At 35.7% G+C, this 25,307-nt stretch overlaps 1 protein-coding gene across 1 annotated transcript; it reads left to right on the top strand.

Moving 5' to 3' along the window:
* The first annotated feature begins 1,373 nt into the window (after positions 1-1,373).
* Positions 1,374-24,057, top strand: LOC121410582. The gene is made up of 12 exons (XM_041602762.1): positions 1,374-1,469; positions 10,559-10,818; positions 11,657-11,887; positions 12,613-12,772; positions 13,286-13,407; positions 13,731-13,871; positions 14,918-15,050; positions 16,380-16,566; positions 18,404-18,486; positions 19,899-19,996; positions 20,483-20,578; positions 23,893-24,057. The coding sequence occupies exons 2-12, from the start codon at positions 10,606-10,608 to the stop codon at positions 23,995-23,997; spliced, it is 1,569 nt and encodes a 522-aa protein (XP_041458696.1). The 5' UTR covers positions 1,374-1,469; positions 10,559-10,605; the 3' UTR covers positions 23,998-24,057.
* The last annotated feature ends 1,250 nt before the right edge of the window (positions 24,058-25,307 follow it).

The raw sequence follows: 25,307 nt of genomic DNA on the forward strand, positions 1-25,307 counted from the left end.
AATTCTACGTATCATACCAATACCATCATCAAGACACATGTTACGTACATGTACTCGAGCAGTTGCGATGCATGTTTAATTGTGCACGATTACGTTAATGCACACGTGCAAAGCTTTGCATTGCAACTTCGCACAAGTGTTTTCAATGGTGCAGCTAGAATTCAAGTTTTAATTCATTTTGGGGAAGGGAGCAGAAAGTGGAATTTTGTGAGAAGTTAATGGAACTTAGTACAATTTTATGTGACTTTGTGAACCTTTGCGCAATTTTGCATAACTTTGTGAAAAGTTATAATGTAACTTTGTACAACTTTGCGCAATTTTTTGCAACTTTGTGAGAAGGTACAACTTTGCACATTTTTGTGCAACTTCGTGAGAAGTTTATGCAACTTTGTACAACTTTACGCAATTTTTTGCAACTTTGTGAAAAATTTGTACAATTTTGCGCAATTTTGAGCAACTTTGAGAAAAGTTTGTGCAACTTTGTACAATTTTGCGCAATTTAGTGCAACTTTGAGAAAAGTTTGTGCAACTTTGTACAATTTTGCGCAATTTAGTGCAACTTTGAGAAAAGTTTGTGCAACTTAGTACAATTTTGCGCAATTTAGTGCAACTTTGAGAAAAGTTTGTGCAACTTTGTACAATTTTGCGCAATTTTGTGCAACTTTGTGAAAAGTTTATGCAACTTTGTACAACTTTGCGCAATTTTGAGCAACTTTGTGAAAAGTTTATGCAATTTTGTACAATTTTGTGCAACTTTGGTAAATTTTGTCAATTTTTGGCAGCTTTTGTCAATTTCCACTGTGACATGGGGCCTAAATAGGCCTATACAGACAAAATTCATCGACAAAATGTGCCTCATTTAATGACAACTTGACAAAATAAAGGTCTTTTGAGTTGAGCAAAAGGCAAGAGAGCCTTAATGCGGAGACCACTCTCTCCCCAAAACAGAAAGGAGAATCACCTAGAGGGAGATGGAGAGAGAGCCAGGTGAGTGCTGAAGATCAGAGAAGTGAAAATTTTAGACGAAGAAAAGAAATCTATAGTCTAGCTGCAGCTAAGAACCCTATTGTTTCATGCATCTGAATGATCTGGAGGTGCAATAACTACGAACAAAATGCTCATACGATTCCTACACAATTGTAGAATTGTCCTAACAAACTAAACGCTTTAAAAAAAGCTATACATTATATTTTTTGAAATCAGAAAAGTTTTTTTTTTAATGACTAAGTTATTGTGAACGAAATCAAGCTGTCACAGTGCACGACGATTCGAAACGTGTGTGGTCAATGTGTTAGACTCTTGCGCGAGCCGTTTCTGTGGGGATTTTCAATATTTTGGCGGAGCAGTGGTGTAAATAAAAAATACGCACCCTGGACGAGCCGTGGACTGGTTCCTTTTTGTTTATTCATTTCATAAGATCCCTCCTTTCGAAGTTCAGTAAAGTGTAGCTTGAGCCGGGCTCAACACATGTATGTATTATGCTACTATATTTGACTTTGTGATAAGGCATTAGTATACTGTATAGTCTGAAGTTCCCCGCAAATCGGTAATGAATCAGATGGATGCGATGCCGTCGCGTCGAATTGGCGATTTGACTCGTTCGCAATTCAAATAGACGTATCACGGAAACGTGTTATCGGCTTATCCTTTAAGTGTATAAAATATCGCGTGCGCCATCTGCATTGGTGGCCATGTATTTAAAGAAGGAAATAACTTTTTTTTGTTATTTAACCTTCCCCCAGAGATGCCAAGTTGAAAGACCAGGGGCCCGTTTCTCAACACCTGGACAAGTTGGTCATATCTTTATCCACAAACCACGGAGTTAGTTCCAATCTTACTAAACCTGTTTCACGAAAGGCTTCCTAACTAAAATACCTTGATATCGATACTATCGGTAAAAAGAGCAGACGAGACATAGCCTTAGTCACAAAATAGCATAATTTTCAAAAAGGAAAATTATGACAAAATTGCAAATATTGTGATGAATTGGGAATTACATCTTTTAAAAATAATAGCACAGGTAAATTATGCATCATACATACTTAGACCATGAAGACTGGGGCATTCAATTGCCGAAAAATGGAATTATGAACAATTTATTTCATGACTAAAAAATCACATGTGGACGTTGAGATGGGTACCCCCGGGATATCCAATTTTAATAGTTTACGAAAGTAAACCATAACGGTTTTATTTGTAAAATTATGACAATTATACAATGTTTTACGATTCCAAACATCATCGAAATATAGTTTAACACTTTTTTTTTATAAATCTTTGATACCGATCTTACGATTTGACAAATCCTACGCATAAATTAGAGATTAGAATTTATCCAAATGTCAATAGGGTCTGAAAACGACAAATACAAGTCCAGTTATGGATGGCCTGACGTGGTAGAATTTTTATCGATTAAATTATTTTACTATATTTCAAAATGAATGGTTTTGTGGCGTTTTACCAACAGTTTTCATAATTACTTTGTATTACAATGATCATTGAATGCATTATCCCACTAATTTTGGGATGTAATTTCAACCTCTATGATTGATTACGTAAGAGTATAATTTTCAAATTTCTCGTCTCTTTTGCATGTCATAGTCTACCCACGTGATGCCACTACGTCATTAAGAAAGAAGTTATGACAGGTTCGGAGGTGTCATAAATATTTAGTGAGGTTGTTGTACACGATCTTGGTAAAGAGGGCTTCATGAAACGGTTAGCGGACAAGTAGCTCACTATCTCCGATTTAGTCAAGAAGTTAGACTTATGACGGTGTTGAGAAACGGGCCCCAGCTATGCGTGAGATTTTCTGTGAATCTGAATTCTGAGTGAGATCACAGACATTGTGTACAATGTATATGGGGATAGGCTGCGATAGTTGCATGCGTGAGACAGAGATTTGTTTTGAGGGGATGAACCACTCATTCAATGAACAAGGTTATAATATAACCTGGGGCCGATTGCACGAAAGGGTCTTTCCAAGGACCTTCTTTCATGTCGCCCATCTGTTATGATACTCTATAAGCGGGGTGTTTCTGAAATTTATGATAAAGAAAAAGATTCGTTAGCTTGCTTTTAAATCAAATTTTATACAATTTCATGATAGGCCTATATCACATTTTATAAACAAATATTTTGTTATTTTGACGGACGAATGAAATTTGTTTGCAGATGATTTACTTAAAATGCGTTTCACATGGCGCATCATAAAAGATGGGCGACACGAAAGACGGTCCTTGCAAAGACCCTTTCGTGCAATCGGCCCCTTGTTCTCAGTTACATCCCCATGTGTGGCAAAATAATGGTGTCAATGTTTGGCTTATTTTCTCTTTTTGTTTGGGGCAATTGCTTGATTTTTTTTACACTGACAGTTTCCATTACACCTATTATTCATAAAACTTGGCTCTTATTTAAATTTGATACTTTAAATAATTTTTTCTTAATTAAATATAGAGATCAAAAAATGAAAACTTTCTTGCCATATTACTTTCCACCAATAGAGGGCATACACAAAAATATGCCCAAAATTCAAGTTTTTGAGTGCTCTGGTGAATACAAAAATTATTCCCAAGTTACTAATGAAAAACAAATTGCAACTGTATGAAAATTAGTATTTTTGGTCACAAAAGTGATATTTTAATGACTTTTTAAAGTGTGTGCTCTGGACAACATTGGCATACCATAGTCCTACCTGAAGATTCCCCACAGGCAGGGTGGTAGCAGTGAACAAGTGGGATGAACAAGAGTCCAAAATGCTTGAGTCTCACGCATAATGCGTGAGACTTGGTAGCTCTGTTCCCCATCTTTGGAAAGAGTTCCATATGCACCCCCAACATAGACAGCTTAGCCTGTAACTCAGGGAACTCCCCGCCCGCTATGCGGGCGGGAGCCCAGGACCTTACGTGTAATTGACCATACTCACCTGACTAACGTGAAGTATGACTATGGTCAAAATAATTCTCCGAATCAGTAGTTAAAACAGAAATCAAGCACTTACCACGATTATATGGATGAAGGTCTAACGAGTGGCAGTTTCCTGACATCTGGGCACAAACTGGAACCTCAAAAAAACGAAAAGTTCTCTCCTTCTACCCCCGTCTCGATCGGCCATTTTGTTACGATTCATAACAAAAATGGCCGATCGAGACGGAGGTAGAAGGAGAGAACTTTTCTCGGGGGCGAAAGTTTCTGGTTTTGTACCCGTACGTGGGGGAATATAGGTTGGGGTCCCAGACGTCAGTGGGGAGTGACCATACGTAGAGTATATGACTTTCACGTGCCAAACCAGCCGTGCATTCACATCGATTATGGCCATTGAGCCCCCTGTACAGATCGAGCTAGAACTTCAGTCTCTGTATTTGGTGAGTGGAGCCAACGGAGTTCAGCGGAACGACCAACATAACAGAGATCGAAGCTTTTAAATAACAAAAGACTTCCTGTTCGTTCATTTCAGATTTTTTCTATCATTTTTTTTGCAAGAGTTCCATATGCACCTCCCATTCCACTCACACATAATTTGTGAGGTTAGTATACCATACTAACCTCGCAATTAGCCTCAAGGACTCCATTATGATATTTTTTTATATTTAGACATAGGCCTATACTTCTTCATCATGGAGCCTTGAACCGCCTCCCATATATGTATAAGAGACATGACATGTGAACAAAGATGGATTTCCCAAGGAAATTTATCTTTGAAGATAGAAATCATGTAAATGTTAGTTATTTTATTTATTTTTACAACTTCACATTAAGCCTGAGTCATATCGATTATTTTGAAAACCGGTGTTCGACAGCTCTAATTCGATCGAACATCGATGCATCGAATATTGAAGGCGGGGAAAATTTAGTCTTTTGTTTTTGCGTCGATCGATGCGATGCGCTTTGCATATATGCACTACGCACTGACGGTATGCGCTGGCGTTGGCCGGGTGAGCGTTGCACAAGCAGATGACAGAGCAAAGTTCGTTTGTATTTTCCATGATCACAAAACACACAAAAAAGGCCGGGGACCAAAGCAGAATTCTTCCCAAAATATCTTCAACAATGATATTTGCAGATGACAACATATAAGTTTAAAATGAAACAATAATAAAGACATGAATCACGCAGAGTCGATCCGAATGATTTTCGGTCGACTAGCATTCGCAGTCCATTCACCAGCCCCGTCCGCAGCTAGCTCCGTACACTCACTCTCCCGAAACGACAGGCGTGCTTGACGTCAGCGCCAGCAAACAAGTGCAATCAACGGAGAGCGCTGTAACTTGCCTGAGATTGTGTAGTTGGATCCAAAATGAGCTCCAAATAAATTTATGGGAATAAATACGTAATTTTCTCTGGATGGTCATTTGAATTGCTATTCAATGCTGATATAACGATTGTGAGGAAAGATTGTGGAATATGAGTTATGACGATGTTCGAGAATTAATCCTGATAATGACAATCCAGTTTTTTAGACGCAATTGAACATGCGATCAAAATAAATACGAATGTTTCGAATCGAGCCCTAAATTCATCTAAATTATTACGATTTAACAAGATTTTATGGTCATACTAAGAATATTGACGATGTCAGCAAAGTATGTTATGTTCATATGGAAGAAATAATACTGGGATTATTTCTATTATTCCATCTCTGGACGTCTCCTCCATCAGCTCCGAGAAAATAAGCACAATGCGCATGCGTGTTTGATGACGTATGACATATTTTCCCATTCATGAAATCAGAGCCCAAAGTTGGGCACAAACTAGCTTCAAATTGATGGGAAAAAATATCAAACGCAATTTTCTCTGTATTGTCATGTAAAATGTTATTAATGGTCATATTACGAACTTGAACAGAGTTTTTGCATGTAGACAATGTTCGAGAATTAATCCTGACGTGATGATTATTTTTTTTAGACAAGTGCACTAGCTCGACTCAAGAAGTCAAGTCGATCGTCATGAGATGTCCGCCATTGAAAATTGAAACGAAATACAAACGTTTCACATCAAGCTCTAAATTCATATTAATGATTATCATATGCAAATTATTGTTAAATATTACGATTAAATAATGTTCTATGGTCATGATTTTAATATTGTTCATGAAAGCAAGATTTATTTTACGTTGATCGCGTCAATTTCCGGCCATTTTCTGGTTTGATTAAAGAACAGTACTGCGCATGCACGATCGATGGCCATGACTTCCATTCATGAATTCATCGTGCATAAATTATCTCGGCACGAGCAGACGAGTAAGACTCGAACTATGATCGAAATAAACTTCAAATTAATGGTGAATAGCATCATAATTACTCATTCTGTTTCATTTTGGGGGCAATAGAAATCAAGTAAGTAGTAGTAAAGTTGGACATTACTGATATTTTGATGATTGTGTAAACCAAACGAATCGGCCGGCCGACGTATTTTTTTTTTTTTTCGATGCACCGATTTTGCAAAATCTGCACCGGTGTTCGATGACATCGATCGAACACCGATTTTAAAATCGATTCGACTCAGGCTTACTTCACATGCCTAATGCATTTGGGTCAATCCACGTCAAATCAACCAACTTTCAGACAATTTGTCACCCGACCCTCTTCGATTTTCTTTAAACTCACACCAAATGTTGCCCCAAGTGTCTGACGGAAAAATCTGAAATATTTAGCCCCAAGGTCAAATGGTTGCTAAGATATGGCCTCCCATAGCAACCAATGCGCACTCAAAGAAATTATTTTAAATAAAATTGCCTATTTTTGATTGACTACTGCAGCAAAGTTTGATTGATTACAGTCTTCATTTTAAGTAAATGGGAAGAACTTTTTGGTCTAAACATGCAGAGTATACTGTAGCGCGGACCTGTCAACCGGATTTCGCACACGAGGTCACCGAAAATGGCGTTAAGCATCCGTGTCAATGATTTCAGAAGCATGTTTGGAGGCTCATAAATCCAAAACTAAATTAGCTTAGAACCAAATATTATGCACATTTATGGACTTTCATATACTCAACAGAATTACCAAAAATTGATCCAAGAGTGTGTGTCGTTTTCCTGTAGGGCGCCCTCAAAGTTGGATTTTTTTCAAAAGATGCCAAGTTCAAGGTCACGGATCACCTCCCGTCCCATCGAGGAGGGGGACCAATTTCTGTGTTTTGATAGACATTTACCCATATTTTCAAGTGTTACTTGAGAAATTTTGCTACCGAAATGTTTAGGGGCTGATTTGCGCATTCCAAAATGGTCGTAAACACCCTAAATTTGACGTTAATGACTCATACATGCTTTTCAACACTTCAAATTGTGATAACTCAAAGATGAAATGCCAAAAGACATTGATATCTTCTGTGATGATAGTCTGTAATTGGTATTAAAAGGATATATCTTTAGAAATAGTTTTAATTGTTGGTATTGACCTTGAAAACACACCTAAAATTCAATAAAAACAGTAAATTTGCTAATTTTTCAGAATCATATGGCATTCAAATGGTGTTTACATTGACTTTCAAATGGGTGTCATTTCAATACAAAGGGTGAGCTTAAGCCAAAACTTCAAAGACATGTTCAACTTTTGTTCTACTTTAAGCAACATAAAATATTTGAACTCAAAACTATATCATTTGACCTTGAAATTATTCCAAATATAGCTAATTATTGCTTCATAAGTAGCATATTCAAATCGCGCGTGTACATTGCACTTTGCAACACATTTCAAAATGGATTTTCTCATAGAGAGAATACCTGATCAGGCTGATATTTGCAGTATTGGTAGTCTGTAATGAGTTCTTGGAGGATCTACAGATTAAGTACCTATTCTCTCATGACAATGACCTTGAAAATACAGCTGAAAATCATGAAAATCAATAAATCATACAATTTTCATTAGTAATCAAGTGTTTTTACCCACTTTTCATTGTGTGTTATTCCATCTTAGATTGTGAGCTCATGCTGATAATTGCAAATCATGTTCCACTTTTGGTCTACTTTAAGTTACATAAAATATTTGAACTCAAAACCTTATCATTCGACCTTGAAATTGTTCCAAATATAGCTATTTGTGCTTCATAAGTAGCATATTCAAATCACACGTGTACTTTGCAACACATTTCAAAATGGATTTTCTCAAAGAGAGAATACCTGATCAGGCTGATATTTGCAGTATTAGTAGTCTGTAATGAGTTCTTGCAGGATCTACAGATCAAGGAACTATTCTTTAATGACAATGACCTTGAAAATACAGTTGAAAATCATTAAAAATCAATAAATCAGACTGAACTCAAAACAATATCTTTTGACCTTGAAATCATTCCAAATATAGCTGTGTTGCTTCATAAGTAGCATATATTCATATCGTGCATGTACATTAGTTTAGCAACACATTTCAATACTTGGAAATAATTTCAAGGTCAAATGATATGGTTTTGAGTTCAGTCTGATTTATTGATTTTTCATGATTTTCAGCTGTATTTTCAAGGTCATTGTCATGAAAGAATAGTTCCTTGATCTGTAGATCCTGCAAGAACTCATTACAGACTACTAATATTGCAAATATCGGCCTGATCAGGTATTCTCTCTATGAGAAAATTCAATTTGAAATGTGTTGCAAAGCACACGTGTGATTTGAATATGCTACTTATGAAGCACAAATAGCTATATTTGGAACAATTTCAAGGTCGAATGATAAGGTTTTGAGTTCAAATATTTTATGTAGCTTAAAGTAGACCAAAAGTGGAACATGATTTGCAATTATCAGCATGAGCTCACAATCTAAGATGGAATAACACACAATGAAAAGTGGGTAAAAACACTTGGTTACTAATGAAAATTGTATGATTTATTGACTTTCATGATTTTCAGCTGTATTTTCAAGGTCATTGTCATGAGAGAATAGGAACCTAATCCGTAAATCCTCCAAGAACTCATTACAGACTACCAATACTGCAAATATCAGCCTGATCAGGTATTCTCTCTATGAGAAAATCCATTTTGAAATGTGTTGCAAAGTGCAATGTACACGCGCGATTTGAATATGCTACTTATGAAGCAATAATTAGCTATATTTGGAATAATTTCAAGGTCAAATGATATAGTTTTGAGTTCAAATATTTTATGTTGCTTAAAGTAGAACAAAAGTTGAACATGTCTTTCAAGTTTTGGCTTAAGCTCACCCTTTGTATTGAAATGACACCCATTTGAAAGTCAATTTAAACACCATTTGAATGCCATATGATTCTGAAAATTTAGCCAATTTACAGTTTTTATTGAATTTTAGGTGTGTTTTCAAGGTCATTACAAACAATAAAAACTATTTCTAAAGATATATCCTTTTAATACCAATTACAGACTATCATCACAGAAGATATCAATGTCTTTTGGCATTTCATCTTTGAGTTATCACAATTTGAAAAGTGTTGAAAAGCATGTTTGAGTCATTAACGTCAAATTTAGGGTGTTTACAACCATTTTGGAATGCGCAAATCAGCCCCTAAACATTCCGGTAGCAAAATTTCTCAAGTAACACTTGAAAATATGGGTAAATGTCTATCAAAACACAGAAATTGGTCCCCCTCCTCGATGGGACGGGAGGTGATCCGTGACCTTGAACTTGGCATCTTTTGAAAAAAATCCAACTTTGAGGGCGCCCTACAGGAAAACGACACACACTCTTGGATCAATTTTTGGTAATTCTGTTGAGTATATGAAAGTCCATAAATGTGCATAATATTTGGTTCTAAGCTAATTTAGTTTTGGATTTATGAGCCTCCAAACATGCTTCTGAAATCATTGACACGGATGCTTAACGCCATTTTCGGTGACCTCGTGTGCGAAATCCGGTTGACAGGTCCGCGCTACAGTATACTCTGCATGTTTAGACCAAAAAGTTCTTCCCATTTACTAAAAATGAAGACTGTAATCAATCAAACTTTGCTGCAGTAGTCAATCAAAAATAGGCAATTTTATTTAAAATAATTTCTTTGAGTGCGCATTGGTTGCTATGGGAGGCCGTATCTTAGCAACCATTTGACCTTGGGGCTAAATATTTCAGATTTTTCCGTCAGACACTTGGGGCAACATTTGGTGCGAGTTTAAAGAAAATCGAAGAGGGTCGGGTGACAAGCATTGGTTGATTTGACATGGATTGACCCATATGAAGGTTTCAAAAATTGGTAAATAAAAAGGTGAAAAATTGAAGGTTTCTTACCAGGTCGATCTCGTGAAGATCCCTCAATTAGTTTGTCAACAAAGCAAATACAATAGGTCTGACTGCTTTGTTATGATGTACCTTCGATTAGCAATGTTACAAAATGCCGCTTTGAAGAACAATTTATAGATAAAATTTATTATTTAACCAATACTAAAATTTAATACTGGATTATAAATAATTATACAATAGTAATAATAATAGTTTCCCTATTGTGCTTTGAAATATTTTTTAGGCCTATTATTGTTGAGGTTTTTTTCTCTTTGAATGAAATTTACTTATTAATCTTAGATAAATATAATCTATTGTCATTTTCAGACATATGGCCAATGGTCTTAGTCGGTTTTTTTTTCTCTCTTTTCCCACCTAATCAGACATCAATTTGCAGTTTGACACATTTTTGGCTTGCCAAGTTGCCAATATGGTTTCAGTGGTTATCTCTGTGATCTTGACAACTGTTGTAGTGACTTTAGCTATCTTCATTGGAAGGCTGAGGAAAAGAAGACGAGCTGGAATGTCTTTCAGAAGTGAGCATGTTATTGTCTTTACTCGATACCCAGAACCTGGTACTACAAAGACAAGACTTATTCCAGATCTCGGGGAAGCTGCAGCTGCAACTCTTCAGCTTTGCTTGGTTAGTTATAAACAGTCTAAATGTAATAGTAAAATAATCCTTATGAGCAGATAGTCTTGTTATATTTCAAAGTTTGAAATAAAAATGAACTTGAAATTGTTTTGTAAGATGAGTATCATTTTTCTTAAGTATGGGGAAAACAAAATAATTTTTTAATAGCTATCTTTTTTTCTATCCCCCAAATACAATTGTAGTTATGTAAGTTTGAGAATTTGTTCTGAAAATAAAAACCCAACTCTTTGGCAATCTTGACATAGAATAAGTGTTCTTGACAAGTAAGAGGTGCATTCAGTTTAATATTATTTGTAAACAAAATCATGATGACTGTGAGCTGTACAGGAGCTAGCTAAGAGGATGATTTCTGTCTTTCTAATTTGATTAAACTTGGCCCTTTTTAAATCAATATTTAAAGAGAAGGGTAGCATCAGAAAATTTTCTATCTAATATAATTGCATGAATGATGTCTAAATATCTATAGTTATTTGGTTACTACCTAGATGTATTTTTATGATATACTTGGAATGCATAAGTCAATTGATATGCAATATATCCATTAAGCATCCATGTACAGTACACTCAATGAATTCAAGTCACATTGTTTGCCATAGCTTTAGAAGTGCCTATATTCACAAGTGATACCAGTTTCTAGATTGAATGTATCTTTAGTGATACACTAGAAATATATACGGTATATTTTGTGTAAGACGGAAAAAATGTATATAGTATACATTTGCAATATACAGGATGGAGGAAAAAATGTGAAAAAATTTTGAGCTCAGCTACATTTGCATGTAAATGATTACTTAAAATGGCATTCATATCTTCATTTGATTCTCAGACCAATCATATTCTAGAGGTTCTTCAGTTGGTGCAAGCCAAGCGACCTTGGGTATCAGTTGAGATCAAATACACCGGAGGCTCAAGGAAACAAGTCAACTACTGGCTAAGTAGCCATCGCAGAAGACGACTACGATGTCGCTGGTCTGAGCAGACTGGTCTAGGATTAGGGGAGAGAATAGTCAATGCATTCCATGCTGCCTTCGCTAGGAAGAAACAGAGAGTTATATTGGTAGGTGAACAGCTTCTAAACATTCTGATGAGAATCATGAGAGCCTAGATGCCAGTTGATAATACTTGCAGTTTTCTTTCATGACACACAGGTCTGTGTTTTTTTCCTTCTCCAAAAATTGTTCATTCTACAGGATTTCCAGACTTTTTATTCATCTGGCATCCTACAAGAATTCCTCATTTAATGTGTACACAGTATCTACAGGTTCTTCATTGTCAGTGCTGGCTAACTCACATGCATATCACTGATTTGTGATACCTTAAAAATGATGTACATGTAACTTAATAATTTTCAATTTGATTCTGATTTAAATGTTCAGTACTATGCTTGTCCAATGTCCAATTTTTCTCTACATGTATGTATTAGGGTAGACATCACAGTTGAATTCTGGGGCCAGATGTCATATAAGTATTCAAAGGTGAAATAAGATAAGAGGTTAAGAATTATTTTGAAATATCTTGCATTTCTCATGATGACACCCATAACTTTTGCCTTGACAAATTATTCCCTTTGCCTTGTAATTTCACTCTTTGCTATGGAATAGTGTTAAATAATTGCAGTGGTAGAAAATTCTGATAAAATGTTAAGTATTGAATAACAAATCATAGTAAGTAATAATACAGTTAAGGTTCATTTTAATCTGGTATTGTGCCAAGCACATCATTATTGGCAGAACTTGGTCTTTCATCAACTTGTGCTATCTATTTCTATTGACTTCATCACAGATTGGGAGTGATATTCCAGCAATTGATGCTGACACAATCTGCTCTACCTTTGACAAGTTATCCCTTGGAACGTGTAATATGATATTAGGACCTGCTAAAGATGGAGGCTACTATCTGGTAGGACTCAGTCAGAATGAAGGAGAAGAATCTATAGATCTCAGTGAGAAATTTTCATCATTCTTACCGGGTATGGGGGGGGGGGCGTTTTGCAATGCCTCCGTATGAACGTTGCTTGAGGAACTTTTCTCTCTTCATTATACAGTTAAAGGCCAAAAGTTTACATACACCCATGAAATTCAGTGAAATTTGTTCGCTTGCCAAACATAAAATTTACTATATCTTCAGAAATATAAATACTACCATGACAAATTTGGTGTCAAATAAGAGAACTTTAAAAGTACATTTCAGGTGAGATTTTCCTTGAAAAAAAAAGTAATATTCATTCCAAAAGTATTCAATTGTTTGTTATTATATTTTCAAACATTGTTTCATAGAAATATATATATTCTATCTCACATAGCCACATCTCTTGTCTCTTGTCTCTATTGCCTTCCTTCTTGAGTTCCTGATTCTATTATTATAAACTTAGTATATCATTTGTGTAAGAAAATTATATTATTAACTGTTTTCTTTTGCTACTCATGTTGTTCATATGATCTTTCTTCCCAACTAGATCCTCTCTTCATGAGCTCTGATATAGAATGGGGTACAGGTAAAGTTCTACAGCAGCAAAGAAAAGTTGCCCAACAATGTCAAGTGAGGCTAGAAATACTCCCTAGAATATTGCAAGATGTGGTAAGAATTCCCAGCACCCTTATGTTGTGATGTAACGCAAATGACAGTGACCTATTTTATAAATAATGCGAGGCCCACTATGCACTATACTGAAACAATACCAAAGTTTTTCATTTGAAGTTGGGCTATTAATATATCAAGAGTGCTTTAGAATTTAATTCTTTGTTCCATCACCATCATTTACAGTAATTTTCTGCTTATAACTCGTTGAAATTTAACTGTAGTGAAAACTGATATGAATTTCAGAGATGATTTGTTTGACTTTGTGCTGAACTGAACCCATGTAGTAACATGCTGTCTGTGTGTTTGACTTGTCTATGTAGGATACTATAGAAGATTTAGTTGAAATTGAGAGGTCTACAGGGTATACAGTGGATCAAATCAGGACACCATTCCTTTCTGTCATCATTCCAGTTTTTAATGAAGCTCCTTTTATACAACAGACACTCCAAAATGTAACAGAGGTTAGTGGCATGTTTGATTTTGATCAAATACTGATTATGATTGTGTTAGATTAAAGGTATTATAAATACTGTTCCATGAAAAAAAAAATTATTACTGTATAGGAGATACATGTATACATATTGTGAAATGGGTCTGCTTTTTTTTCCATTTGGACAGAGTTGTGCTCAATAACTTTCTTCAATTACAAATTGAAGAAATTATCAATTACAGTTACTTTTCAATTAAATTACTTTTTTTCAATTAAAATTACCAATTACTTTTGTCATTACTTTCTGTAGAAGTCATAAATGAAATCAATTTGTATTCTGTACATAGCACCGCCCATTTTAACATAATAGAAACTGACAATGTGAAGGTTTATATTAAAGTGCATGGATTCTGCCTATTACACTCTTTGATGCTGGAGCAGTTGACATGAAAAAGGTCATGAAATTAAATCATAAATTAATTAAGTTTATTATAAAGGTTATTATTCCTTGAAATGCGTGTGCGCTGTTATCATAGTAATTATGGCAGCCAAGCTACAGCTGGGGTAATAATATCCAAGTCCTTTGGAAGCGCATAGAGACATTATTCATAATTGTGATATGCGCTATACAAGAACTGTTTATTATTATTATTATTATTATAAAGTAATTGAATGCAATTAATTGTAATTGACAGTAATAGACGTCAATTACATTTTTTAAAATTACAGTTACAATTATTTTCCCTTTAAAAAAAATTACAATTACTAAAAAAAATGTAATTAATTACATAATGCTTTTGGGATAGGTGATTCAACTTGTACATGTTCATATGACTTTCCATGTTTTTTTTTTCTTACGTACATGTAGATGAGATGAATGTTCATAACATTGTACATGCTACTGGTATGCACATAACATGTTAAGATGGAAAAGAGCTTTTAAGCTAATGTTGAGGAGTAAAGTGAAGTAATCTTTAGGTCATTTTGCCCCTGTAATTTGGCATGACCTTCAGAATGAGGCAATTAGTGTGAGGGAATTACACACTATTTTGTTTTCTCTCTACCTTTTCCATTTAGCGATGTTCTTTCCCAGACTTTTTAGAGATCATCGTATGTGATGGAGGCAGTGAAGACAACACGCAACAACTTGTGACAGAATTTGCAGAAAACAATAAAAGAGTCCCTATAAAACTTGTAACTGGGTTAAAAGGTAAGAAATTTGACGATGGACATGAAAATAACGATGATATAGTATTCTTGGATTTTGAAAGTAATGTTTTCAGCCAGTATCTCTATAAACTTCTAAAGAACTTTTATTGCTCTGGTTTTGGCTTGGGATAACTATAATGCTTATTGCCATCAAACTGAGTACTCGCAACATCAGGAAGATACGTGTTAAAGCTATTGCATCATTTTATGAATGAATGAAATATTAGTGCTGAGGTAGCAGTCCAAAGCTTTTTTTTTTAAAAAAGGTGTGATTTTAAATCAGATATTCAATTTGAATCATGGTAAGTACCATTGTGAACTACAAGTGATTATCAATAAAAGTTTACACTTTGAAATAGCCCTGAGAATTAAAAGATATACAACATGTGGGTATTTTTTTCACATATCTTCTTGGGTTAGGTTCATGTATCCAATGAAAGTAAAAGTTTTGACAGAATGATACACTTGAGTGAGCACTATCAATTTTGTAAAGCTCGCAGAAATCTGTTTGCGCAGAAATGCTTGTTTTCATGCTATGTCAGGGGAAAAGGCAAAATCAAACTTACCCTGTGAAACATTTCTCATACATTTCCCTAGCACTTTTAGTCAATTGAAATAAAACGGATACATTCAAGCATTTTGTAATAATTTTGCCACCCAAATAAAAATTTTAATACTTAGTAGGCAAAAGGCACTAGGCAAAACCTTTACCCTTTTTGTGCCAGCTGGATCTGAGGACATAAATTAATCTAAACAAAAGTTTATATCAGACATCTCCAGCATTTCTAGCACTAGAATTGTGATATATTGTAATCTTTTAATAATATACATGTACATTTTTACTTTGTAAATATGATAATATTCGTCTTCAGACTTTTGTCTTGTACCATTTTCACAATAAAACCAGAATTGAATTGAAATTGAATTTTTGAATTGAAGCATTATTTCACTAAGTTTTTCATTTAAAATGGGTTTAAAATTCATTTTTCATGTAATACTTGTTCCTCGACACTTTGTTTGATACGCAATGTATAAAGACATGTTCCGAGTAATGATTATAATTAACATCTGCCTATCTAAACTAACTTATGAGATTAGAATGGTTTAGAACCCTTTTATTTTTACTTATTCCATTTATTCATTAATTCTTAGTCACTCTTAACATTGGTTTTCTGCAGCAACCCTGGTTGGATTTGTAGAAATTGTCAATGTCTTTTTGATTGCATCTTGAGAATAAAAATCCCACAAATTGAAAGAGTACATGAGCTTACACATTTGTACAATAAAGGAGAGATACTGGAATTGATATGATTTTATATCTCCATTGCAGGTAGGGGTAGACAACTCAACAAAGGTGCTATGTTTTCCAAAGGAGACAATTTTCTTTTCTTACATGCTGACACCAAGTTACCTCAAGGTTTTGATGCCTCAGTGGTTCTTACTCTCTCTACTCCTGGAGTGAGTGCAGGGGCCTTTGAGTTTAGTCTGGATTGTAACCATTGCTCAGAATCTGAAAGGTGAGACGATACCATTAGCTAAGATTTGACATCAAAAGGAACATTGTTCTAATCAGATTATGTTTCTAATGGGGTGTTGCAAGAAACTTGCAATTGATTGCAAATCAATGTTAGGTTCCAAAGTAAATTGAAAGTCATGCATTTCATCACATATTTACAGTAAATTGATAATCTGCTTCTTGCATTAACAAGTATTAATTGAACCACTTTGGTTAAAATTGATCTATCACTTGTAAATTTGCATAGATCTGTGATTAATAAGTAATTGCAATTATTTTCTTGCAACACCCCCTAAGTGTGAGATCATCTGACATTTCACTAATGACTTCCGATGATTTTCAGTCTTCTGATATCTTCTGAAGCTCAATCACCCTTTGCTATGAAAATTTAACCTCTGGTAGCACTGAAAACTTGATTTGTGTTAAACATGAATCACTCAACAGGGATTTGTAACTTGTCCATGCTAAAGCACACTCTTGAAAGGATTAGCTTATCTTTTGTTTTATTCTTGGTTAAAGAGTACTTCTTAGTTAGCTTATGGATTTTTGTCAAGCTTTTAAACTTTTTTTATAGTGAAACGTTGTGGCCCAGTGGATTAGTCTTCTGACTTTGAAACAGGGTTGTGGGTTCGAATCCCAGCCATGCGTAATTTCCTTCAGCAAGAAACTCATCCACAAGGTGCTGCACTCAACCCAGGTGAGGTGAATGGGTACCCGGCAGGAAGAAATTCCTTGAATGCTTGAGCGCCGAGGCAGCTCAACTAAAGCCTAATAATAATAGCAGGGCCCGTTGGTAGAACAGTTTTCGAAACTGAAGTGGCTACCCTGGGTAAATATGCCTGTATTATTATTATTATTATTATTATTGATTAGACTTTTTGTGGACTTCCTTTGAATTAATCTCTCAGAACTCAGTACATGTAGAATTCAAATTACTTGTAACTGCATATAGTCACCTTTATTCATTTCCTAGGTACAAGTAGAAAAATGAGCAGACACTTTGGTAGAATGAAAATGATTTTCCATTCTCATTAGTGCCTCCCATGAGGTAACATTTATAGATTGGTGCTTTTTGGATAGGCGTCATAATTTAATTCAATCTGCTTGTAATCAAATTTGTAAAAAAAAATGGGAGTTGAACACTATACCCTATCGATTCTTGAGAATTCAATAGCATAGTATTACTTCATTTTGAGGAAATAACTTTGAAAAGCCAAGAGCGTTGTTGGCTCAGTCGGTAACACGTCTGCCCGTCGAACCAAAGATCGTGGGTTTGAGTCCATTTCGGGCGGATGGCTGAAGCCAGTGCGTTGTGTGTAAACGTCTCTCCCATGTTTCATGGATGCAGGCTATGTTACAATGGAAAACACTCCATCCCTCGGATAGGACGTGAAATGCAAGCCCAGTGTAGAGGAGAGTCACCACCTTTGCACATTAAGAACCCACTGCACTATTTGTATAAGAGTAGGTGGAAACCCTGGTGTAGTGGTCCACCTGCACTCCCCCATCAGTAATATCGGTAGGAGTGATTCAGTTTGATTTTTGCCTCCCAGGCACGGGTGACGCCAAACAAATAATAATAATCCCACATCATGCTTCACTCAACCCCAGTATGATTGTTGTGTTGAAATCACTGAGTGCTGCTGATGAAGTGGCAGCTCACTAAAACTGGTTGATAGTAATAGTTGAATTTAGTATCCTGTGGAAATGCACTCTATAAATCCATTATATTTCTTCTAAATATATTTGAACTTTTATATTTTGAACTTTTTGTTATATCTCAACATTATTTCACTTGTGAAAATTTTTGAATAATTTTTTTTGTTTTTCCTCTTCAGGTCTGAGTTTGATTATTCAAAAATATTTGAGTTTGAAATGAAGGTATTGGAATGGGGAACCAATATGAGGGCAAAAAGATTTGGTAAGTAATCTTATCATGGATATAATTTGTATTTGCTTTGATGCTGTCACCTTGTTTGGTAGCTTTATAATGGTATTCTGCTGGAAAGGAAAAGTCTCCTTAACTTCCTTTGTAAATATCCTTTTTATTGTCATCACCATTCTATTTATGAGTAGCAAGTGACATTTCAATAGAATTGCAATCATTTTTTCTCAATTCCCTGCATGATTTGAAGTGGTATCAACATGTCTCCATCATTCTAATTTCATATCAGAACAGTACTTCCAATTTTTTATTTGTTTTACTGACTGGGTGTTGCAAGAAACTTGTGATCAGTTGCAAACCTTTTTGTCTCACCTGCGAAGCAGAGTAAGACTATAGGCGCCGCTTTTCCGACTGTTGCGGCAATGGCGGGGGCAGCGTCAACACCAAATCTTAACTGAAGGTCAAGTTTTTTAAATGACAGCATAACTTAGAAAATATATTGACCTAGTTCATAAAACTTGGCCATAAGTTCAATCAAGTATTACTGAACATCCTGCCTTAGTTTCAGGTCACATGACTAAATTCAAAGGTCATTTAAGGTCTTTGAACTTTGGCCATTTTAGAGGTAATTATTAGATTGCTGTCATAACTTTCAAAGTTTATAGATATAGTGTATAAAATGTGGATATTGGGGTAATCAAGTATCACTGACAAGTTTAAGGTCACATGATCAAGGTCAAATATCAATGAACGTAGTATTGTATCATTATATGAATGGTGTTGTTTGTGAATTATTTCATAATAGTAGTTGTCAAAGTCAGCACGCTGCTATATTGAATCACATGATGCAGGTGAAACCGCCAGAGGCATTCCACTTGTTTGAATCCTCCATCAATCATGAATATTGTATTTGATTGTAAGTTTGACATGGATTACTGATCTGCTCATTGCAAGAAGAAGTGTTAACTCATTTTGTAGAGTTAGAATTTATCTATCCATTATAAAATTTGTGCATGCTAATTCATTCCAAACTCCTCAACATTGATCTTAGCCTATTGAATGTGTACATTGATTTTTTGTCAATTTATTAATTTGTGCTTTTTTTTACTTACATAATATCATTTGTCTTGAATTTGTATAAAAATGATAAAAGTACAATTTAATAAAGCTCTAGTATCCAGTCCATAGAGTGCACAAGACAAGAGGCTAATTGTCACTTCTCCCACATTTTGACATGCTTTTTGTATTTGTGGGAGGGGTGGGGTATAAGATGCAATTGAGAAATCCTAAAGCAGTGGACACACTAATTATTGCATATACTTCTGATCATGTGCAATAGGTAAATAATTCTGAGGTCGGGTGTGTGTATGCAGTGCTCATACCATTGACATTTGATGATACATGGATAGTATTTTTTCATCCACCATATTTTGTATACCCCTGTACAGAGCTTCCATATGGAGACCAAGCTTTGTTCATGTCAAGGGCGATATTTAAAAGTGTTGCTATGTTTCCTGATTATTTAATCATGGAAGATTATGAAATGGTTTGTACTCCTTTATTCATACCTCTATAGTATATTTTGAATATGAATGTTAGAAGTTACATATAAACTGTAAGCAGCAATAGATCACAAATATTATTTCATTTCTAATGCAATATGTTGAAATCTCCACCAAAGTTTAATTTGTTTTATCAATGATTAAACTCTCTAAACTTGCATAGTGATGATAATATACTGTATTTACCTGAGAATAGATTTACCTGACCATGTTTTCATTTCTTATTTTGCAGCAAAAGTTATTCAATTTCTAATGCAGTAACAGTTATAACCTTGAATTCAACTAGTGTTATGAGAATAGAAAAAAAAATACCAGCCTGTTTTATTAGAAATCTTATTTGGGTAAAAGGATTACAATTATTGATTATGAAATACTTGGAATGTATGCTTAAGACTTTGTTGCCCATAGATGAATATTTGTGAGTGACTTCTTGGTGTGTCTCTGACTGCAAGATCATTGGTTATTTACAGGTGTGCAAACTTCAAGGAGAAGGACATATCCAGATTGTAGAAGGGAAGCAGGCCATCACATCATCAAGGCGGTATGCAAGACATGGATATCTTATGGTAAGAATTGGAGTTTGCAGTCATTGGGAACTTCAACTTTTGAAAATCATGAAATCTACAAGTTTGATTTGATGAGAAGCACTGTTATATCATATTATGCTATAGACAAAGACCATAAAATATTTAGTAGAGATCAGTATGAAATGTTTTAAATTGGAGCTGTATGGAAATATTGAATAATTTGATAATATCAAGTCCTGTCTGAAAGTGAGGGTTTACATTTTTAAAGTCTTTCACATTTTTTTTGGCCCCTGCCTACTAACCAAAGAACTAATTGATGGGTCAAATTCTACCTTTTTCCAAGTATACATTGTGCCGATGATCTGATTATTTTGTGGTCATGAGGTTAAAGGTCACAGAGGTCATTACATGTATTGAAACATTGTTCTTGCAAAAATTGAACTGCTGGATGGGTCAACAAAAAACAATGATTTGAGTAGATTTGAGGTCATGAGATCAAAGGTCATATCATTGTTAAGAGATTAGTGGTGTCATTAAATTTTCTTCTGGCAATGGTATAGACCTGAATTGGGAATGAATGCAGCAAAGAAAATTTTTTTGTTATGTTGGTCCAATTATTCTGTTTCACAGTTTTGAATCATTTTATTTCATTGATTCTGGCTTAGACATTATTACCTATTAGTGAACTGATTAGACCAATTTAAAATCTAATAATGAAACAAGAAATGTCTTTTGCTTGAGATCACAGCTTTCTTGTTATAGTTGATTTATCCTGTGTAAGCATCATGCAATGCACTGCTGCAATATATGTATTACTAGTATCATTTTTGTCTCACCTGCAGAGCAGAGTGAGACTATAGGCGCCGCTTTTCCAACGGCGACGGCGGCGGCATCAACATCAAATCTTAACCTGAGGTTAAGTTTTTGAAATGACATCATAACTTAACAAGTTCATGAAACTTGGCCATAAGGTTAATCAAGTATTACTGAACATCTTATTAGAGTTTCATGTCACATGACCAAGGTCGAAGGTCATTTAGGGTCAATGAACTTAGACCATGTTGGGGGAATCAACATCAAAATCTTAACCTGAGGTTAAGTTTTTGAAATGTCATCATAACTTAGGAAATATATGGACCTAGGTCAGTAAACTTGGACATAAGGTTGAGCAAGTATCACCAAACATCCTGCATGAGTTTCACGTCACATGACGAAGGTCAAAGTTCATTTGGGGTAGTGCTGTTGCTCGGTTCCTTCAACTCGGTCCGAACCCGGCTCGTAAATCTTATCAGAATCATAGCTTGACCCGGAAAGGCCCGGTAACCCGGTCCGGCTAAAATTGATTTATGTCCATGAAAAAATACAATGTTTGGACCTACTTGACTCTTATCTGTGACCGACATCACCTTCTGACCTTGTTCTCAAAAGACCATACAAACCCCCAAAATATTTCATTTACTGTTTATATTATCCAGTAGTAATGTAGAGAGGGGATTGAGACGATACATAATATTTTTTTGTGATAGGCCTATTGATCAAGAAGAATAATCTGAAAAAAATTACTCTCTTAGAAGAAAGGTGTATTCCCCTTTTAATTAAAAAAATGAATTAAAATACATTTTTATTTCATATTAAAATTTGACAATCAGTCCAATATCATCCTACCCCCATATCATCCATTTAGTCATCTCACACATTTTTTTTGGGGGGGATTGCTCTTGTACATGTACCCCCCCCCCTTCTCTCTCTCTCCCTCCAACTGCACCCTCCTCTTCTAGACCCTCGTCCATCTCGTCCACCCTGATGCATCCTTTAAATGGGAATTAAAATGTTTTGCACCCAGCTGAGCTATTATTTTCGGATCACTGACTTTGTGGAATATGTCAACACGACAGGGTTTTTTTTGGGGGAGGGGGCTTTTATGGTTAGCAGAAAAAAAACTGATAAAGATATCTCAATAAACCAGACAGATTATTTTACCTAGAAAGAGAGAAATATTCTTCATGTCATCACAGTCATAACATCAAAAGGAAAACTTCTTGAGTTATGACCATGCCTAATGGACCAAGTGGCCTTTACTTGTAAACAATTTGGACATTCTCACCCAATGAAGCCATTATACCCATTACTCTCAGCCAATCACATGACCAGTCAGATGATAGCACATGGTAGGAACTGCACTGTGTGCATGTGTGCCATTAGCCTGCTAGCTATATCTTCTTGATCCCTTACACACAAGGCCATGACTCGGGAGGTCCGATCATGATGGAAAAAAATTGAAAATAAGGTAGGGATGCTTGGCATTTGACCTGTCCCCTCAACCATCACACTAGGTGGATGGATTGCTTGTTAAAAACAGTTTCAAGACTTTTATTGCAGTGACAAATGACACCTCAAATATTATCAAACAATCCGGGTTTATTTTCCGGGTTCGAGGGATTCAAAGTGAAACCTGACCCGTAAAGCTCCGAACCGGTCAATGCCAACTCGGCAGGATTCAGTCCGGTAAACAATCCGAGCTACGCACTAATTTGGGGTCAATGAACTTTGGCCGATTTGGGGGTATCTATTGAACTACAATCAAAACTTTAAAAGTTTTCGGATTTGATTCATGAAACTTGGACATAATAGTAATCAAGTATCACTCAACATCCTGTGCAAGTTTCAGGTCACATGATCAAGGTCAAAGGTCATTTAGGGTCAATAAACTTCGGCCGAATTGGGGGTATTTGTTGAATTACCATCATAACTTTGAAAGTATGTTCATCTAGTTCATAAAACTTGGACATAAGAGTAATCAGGTATCACTGAACATCCTGTGCGCATTTTAGGTCACATGACCAAGGTCAAAGGTCAATGAACTTTGGCCATAATGGGGGTATCTGTTGAATTACCATCATAACTTTGCAAGTTTATTGATCTGACTTTTGTAACTTGGACATAAGAGTAATCAAGTATCACTGAATATCCTGTGCAAGTTTCAGATCACATGATCAAGGTCAAAGGTCATGTGAGGTCAATGAATTTTGGCAACATTGAGGGTATTTGTTGAATTACCATCCTATCTTTGTAAGTGTATTGGTCTAGTTCATAAAACGTGGAAATAAGAGTAACCAAGTATCACTGAACATCTTGTGCGAGTTATAGTAGTTTTCAAAGTCAGCACTGCTGCTATGTTGAATCGTGTGATGCAGGTGAGACGGCCAGAGGCATTCTACTTGTTATTGCAGCTTCATAATGCCTTTGGTTCCCTGGCCAGTTTTGACCCTCATGATCTTAGTGGGTTTTTTTCCTTTGGTGAGGTTTGTCAAAGTTATTCATAGTGGCATTCACAAAATATTTTCTTTATACAGACTGTGGTATTGAACTCTCTCATCATTATGGCTTACAATCTGGGAATCCACCCCAATGCTTTGGCTAGACTCTACTACGGAAGACGGCTTTACCATGGAAACTGAAATATCATTGTCATAAGAATTTCCTCCATCATCTCAATTGTTGATGTCATTATCACCATCATCAACCCTGGGACGTGGTGCCAACTTTGTTTGAATTTCTCGAAAGATGTGAAATTGTCACGTGCGTGCTACGTCTGCATCACGTTAATGTGACGTTTATGCTGCATGGGTAGTGTGCCCACAAAGTTCATTCTGCGCGCAGAGCCGGTCCATGCTGCGTCGAAACGGTTCCCGCTACGTTCCGACTACATCCAGCAGATTGCGCGACTGTCTGTACCTTCGTCTATTTGGACGTAGAGCCAACCGAGTTTACGTGGTGGTCGCGTAGTGGCAGTACAGTAGACATGGACAGAGTTGTTGCCACGTTCTTTCGGTGTCCGATACGTTTATGAAGCTGTTGGTAGGTCTTTACTGCATCATTACTATGCTTGGTTTAGACGGCGCTTCTGCTACGCGGACTTTGGACATGTTCAAAGTCCAGGTAGCGGAAAATTTGTTTTCGGAGTATTGCAGACTTTGCCACGTCAATAACAGTTCTCTCTACGCTCTCAGTACGCTGCAGCAGTTCCCACTGCATCATGGCAATTTTTCTTTGACGTAGCGAGAACTGCATGGACGTAGCGTTGGTGTAATGGGGGTATTAGTCTGTCATCAGTATCCTTGGCATCATCATCATCATCACCATCATCATCATCACCACCACCTACACCATTTTCATGTCCCTCCTCCTCCACAATCACCACCCTTCTCCCTACCACCACCACCATCATTGTTGTCAAACATCAGATTGAGGATGCCAGCATGATGTGTGTGGAAAAGGCCAAGGACAATGTCTTCTGTATTCGTAACATGTAATAAGTGTGCTCTGGATACAAATCATTAAACTGAACTGTAATAAGCAAGTGGTATTTATTTTGCCCTATCATGTACATAGAAGTTCTTGATTCTTATCAGCTTTGTCAACAGATTTTATGAGATATTAACAAATGAAATCATTATTTATTCTAATGTAAAAAAAATAAACTGGAATATTTGTTCATATTTATTCTTGTGTTTTGTTGATTTACTAACAACCTGTTTAATCTTGCAAATATCAACATGAAATACTTACTAATCAGTTTCATTAGATGATATGATCATCTTAAATTTATTTACAAAGATATTGTATTGATGCACTTATTTTATTTGTTTAATTCTACTGAGTGAGTCATAATTTTGATAACAACATGTTATATTGGCAACTATGTTTTAAACAATTCAAAATTGTATATTTGTCATACATTTCTGGTGGCATGATGTGAATTTATTAA

This window comes from Lytechinus variegatus, chromosome 3 (assembly GCF_018143015.1).
Source record: "Lytechinus variegatus isolate NC3 chromosome 3, Lvar_3.0, whole genome shotgun sequence".
In the NCBI taxonomy this organism is placed as follows: domain Eukaryota; kingdom Metazoa; phylum Echinodermata; class Echinoidea; order Temnopleuroida; family Toxopneustidae; genus Lytechinus; species Lytechinus variegatus.

What these genes read in the sequence shown, in the direction of transcription:
- LOC121410582 (XM_041602762.1), top strand. Translation starts at nt 10,606, where the DNA reads ATGGTTTCAGTGGTTATCTCTGTGATCTTGACAACTGTTGTAGTGACT. An exon ending in CAACTCTTCAGCTTTGCTTG is followed by an intron (nt 10,819 to 11,656) that starts GTTAGTTATAAA and finishes TTTGATTCTCAG; the next exon opens with ACCAATCATATTCTAGAGGT. An exon ending in CATTGCTCAGAATCTGAAAG is followed by an intron (nt 16,567 to 18,403) that starts GTGAGACGATAC and finishes TTTCCTCTTCAG; the next exon opens with GTCTGAGTTTGATTATTCAA.